Below are 3,455 nucleotides of genomic sequence, written 5' to 3'. Positions count from 1 at the left end.
AAAAAAAAAAAAAAAAAAAAAAAAAGAGAATAAAAAAAAAGAAACTAAAAAAGAAAAGAATGTGTCAATAGTCATCAGCTTCCAGCTCCGAATCGACTTGCCATGATTGGAACAACGTCGTACGTATATGCCAAGAGATGTGGCGTGGAGCTAGCTAGTCTAGTCGGTGTTAGTTAGTGCTTGTCTTAGTCGTTGCGGACGGCTCCTGTCGTAGTATAAGAATAAGTCCAAGGTGCACGCAGCATCATCCATAGGGTTAAATGCAACTAGAGCTTGCTGTGCAAGTTGAAGAGTCGAGGCGTGCGTATCCTGTGTATCTAGCTACTTACTATCGCTGATATCCCATATAGAAGAAAATAAGATGCATACATGCATACATGCATGCATGCAAGCTCGGTCTTAGCGGGATGGGCTAGACCGGGGTTGGCTTGCAGGGATGCTTTTTGCGAGTACGAGTACTACGAGCTGATTAGCGCCTTACCCCTTACAATCCCCATGGGATCAGAATCATAAGTGTGGGAGGACAGCCCACTTCGTCTATAGGGCCTGTCGTGTGCAGTCTGTACGGGGTATCCATGTATAGTACAAGTACATAGTCCGATGTACTGTACTGTCCACCCAATCAACTTCGGCCCTCTCATAGGCCCACCCCCAACGCGCCATGACCCTACGAAACCCCTTGGATGATGTCCTCCCCCACTTCCCTCAACGCCGAGAAACCTCCACCGATACCGCTCCTTCAATCTCTTCTCGAATCACGTATTACTCGTCCTCTCGGGAAAGAACCCCTACCCTAGGTACGGTACTCACCTTCTTCATCCCCCTGCCCCCTGCACCCTGCCCCTGCCCCTCACCCTGCCCCATCCATTCCTTATCATCGACGCACCGGGAATGACAATCCACACCTCCGGCAGTGCGGCCAACTATCACCCCCTTAATCAACCAACTGGCCTGCCCTGCCCCAAATCATGACGCAACTCCGGCGCCAGCCGATAGCGCGGCTCCGTCCGCGCCCTCCGCACTCTTCGCCAGCAGGGGTGGGCTGTCGAGGAGGTCTTCTGGAGGCTTTTCTATCGGTGAACTAGTCGTGGGCTTGGAAGCACGCGGTGGATGCAGGAGGAGAGATGGTTGAAGTTGATTTTCGGTTTTTGGGAGATCGCGGCGGTTGGGGAGGTAGGGTTGGTTTGGTGTAACCCCCAATCAAAAGGTTTCTTGGAATCCCTTGGTCGAGATAATTGAGGGTAGTGGTGGCCGGGAAACGGTGGTGAGGTTTGTTGATGTGGTTGAAAGTGTGCGGGTGGCTCTAGGTTATGTATGGCGTCGAATGGCGCCGGAGGGGAGAGATGTCGAGGCCGGATTCTTGTAAGGTGATGGCGGTATGTTGTGTTGCGCGGTGGGGAAGTGCCAGTCGTGGTGGCTGGTGAGGAGGTCGACGACGGCTTCCGGCTGGCGGGAGGTTGCGCTTGTCTGGGCGGATGCTGAAGTTAAAGAAGATGAGGTGCTGGGAGGAGGGGCCGTGTTCGATTAGGACGGGGAAGCTGGGATCGCAGCCTTTGTACGCTTGGTGAAGAAGCGGCCGGATGTGAGGTCGAGGGCACGAGCCACTGCGGTTTGATGGTTTGATTAGTGGTGGTTGATTGGCTTTGGGCTGGACTGTACTGTGCTCAGGGACCAAGTGGGTTGCTGTGCTTGTCGATGATGGGGGAGACCCGCACCGATTGATCGGGGGCGGTCGACTGGGGATGGAGGTGATCATGTTTCGTCGGTTGTGTCTTCGGAGAGTTGGTGAAAGGGAGTAGTAGCGTTATGCTAAGGATATGATCGACAACAAGCCGGTGTAGATCATGCTTTCTGCTTTCCGTCGATTTTGTAGATGCAATGATGTAACCGCCGGGAGATCTCTGGGAGAGGGCGGCGGCCCGCCATGGAACTGCCGGCGCCCCTCCGCTCCGCTTCACATCCGCCTTTTGAAGGCTCATGGGCAGGTCTGAATAGCATCACGCATCTTAGAGCAGTATTCCCACCTTCTTCTTATGTCCTTGATCAGGCTGAGTTAGCATTGTTCTCATACTACCGCATGGTTAGGGCCGTCTTGTCCATATTTCCAATTGTTTCCTTGGCTATAACCTACAGGCTAGACTGTTGTCACGCAACTCCTACCAAAACCTCGGCACGAGGGCTACCGCAGCACCCTTATGACCTTCAGCCCTGTCTGCATCTTCGGCGAGCAGTAGAGCTATTTCATCCAGCAGCCCGACCAGGGCCGTTCGCGGACAGCCTCGCGACGGTGAATAAGCCGTACCCAGGAGTAGACATCAGGATACGATAGCGGTGAAAGTATACCGCACAACACCTCAAGGATTGCGCTTGTTGGGAGCCTTGGTTGCGATGCACGCCACGGATGAGAAGCATGGGCTGACGTCGCCATATGATGCCTCCGGCGGGTGAGGCGCGGATCGACGTCAAGGCTACTACGGCAAATCATCGGGCGTTGAAGGTGGTGCAGACGAAGGGTGCGTTCTCTGTAAGTAGAAAATTTGAATGTATCCCAAGGTCATAGACACAGTCCATTGTGCGAGAGCAACCATGGTCTGAGTTACATCGCAAGTATAGTAGAGTCTTAAACAGCTTCCAAGTTACTCCAGCTATTGACCATAAACATTCTTACAAGGTTACCTACCTCAAGAATTCGCCTCCCATCAAGCTAGCAGGGAAACAAAGCAAACAACCCCTACATCATCCAAAGTCCGAAGTGGCAACCTGATATCCCTCGAAGTACTCATACAATACAGTACAGCCCATCCCTTCCCCCACGGGTAGGTGCGGTACAGTACATATGCATCACCACACCACCTCACACCACATACTTTCACATCAACCCCGGGGCCCGGGGCCCGGGGCCCCAGAATAACATCATACGCTACGTATGTCCCACCTCCCCTTCCCCCCATCAACAAACGAAAGCAATTGGAGTGGGACCCCCAAAGCCTCAATCAGCCCTACCACAATCCACAGCACACCACAGCACACCACACAATCACATGAAACTCTACCAACCCATTACCCCAAACGCCTGGGCTGGGCTACGTCAAAGATAGCAGAAGCAGCCGCATAACGGTAGGTACCCCATCCAACCGCCAATCCTTCCACAACCACACACCAGGTGCTCCACTGCATCCGCAACCAAGTATACACCAACCAATCAATCAGACAAAAATCCCCACACCTGCTACTCAACCTCAAACGTATGAGGTGATCGAAGCAATGACACAACTGTGGCAACTGCAGGCCGGTTCTACGGAAAGGTGGAGCGGCTGGATGGCAATTGGATGGGCGGGAGGCAAGGCACCCGATTGGCCGGTGCGGGAGTTGATAGGGGAACTCAAGTTACCTTCAGGTTTGAAAAGGTACCTTACGGATAGGTGCTGGTTGCATCATCGTTGCGTTTGGGGGGG

The 3,455-nt window shown here is 53.2% G+C and overlaps 1 protein-coding gene across 1 annotated transcript; it reads right to left on the bottom strand.

Moving 5' to 3' along the window:
• Positions 1 to 1,099: 1,099 nt before the first annotated feature.
• BO86DRAFT_4152 (uncharacterized protein) lies at positions 1,100 to 1,965 on the bottom strand. The gene has a single exon (XM_025674888.1). The coding sequence runs from the start codon at positions 1,754 to 1,756 to the stop codon at positions 1,304 to 1,306; it is 453 nt and encodes a 150-aa protein (XP_025533372.1). The 5' UTR covers positions 1,757 to 1,965; the 3' UTR covers positions 1,100 to 1,303.
• Between the last annotated feature and the right edge of the window lie 1,490 nt (positions 1,966 to 3,455).

This window comes from Aspergillus japonicus (assembly GCF_003184785.1).
Source record: "Aspergillus japonicus CBS 114.51 unplaced genomic scaffold BO86scaffold_1, whole genome shotgun sequence".
NCBI lineage: Eukaryota > Fungi > Ascomycota > Eurotiomycetes > Eurotiales > Aspergillaceae > Aspergillus > Aspergillus japonicus.
This window is presented reverse-complemented; position numbering and strand designations above follow the sequence as displayed.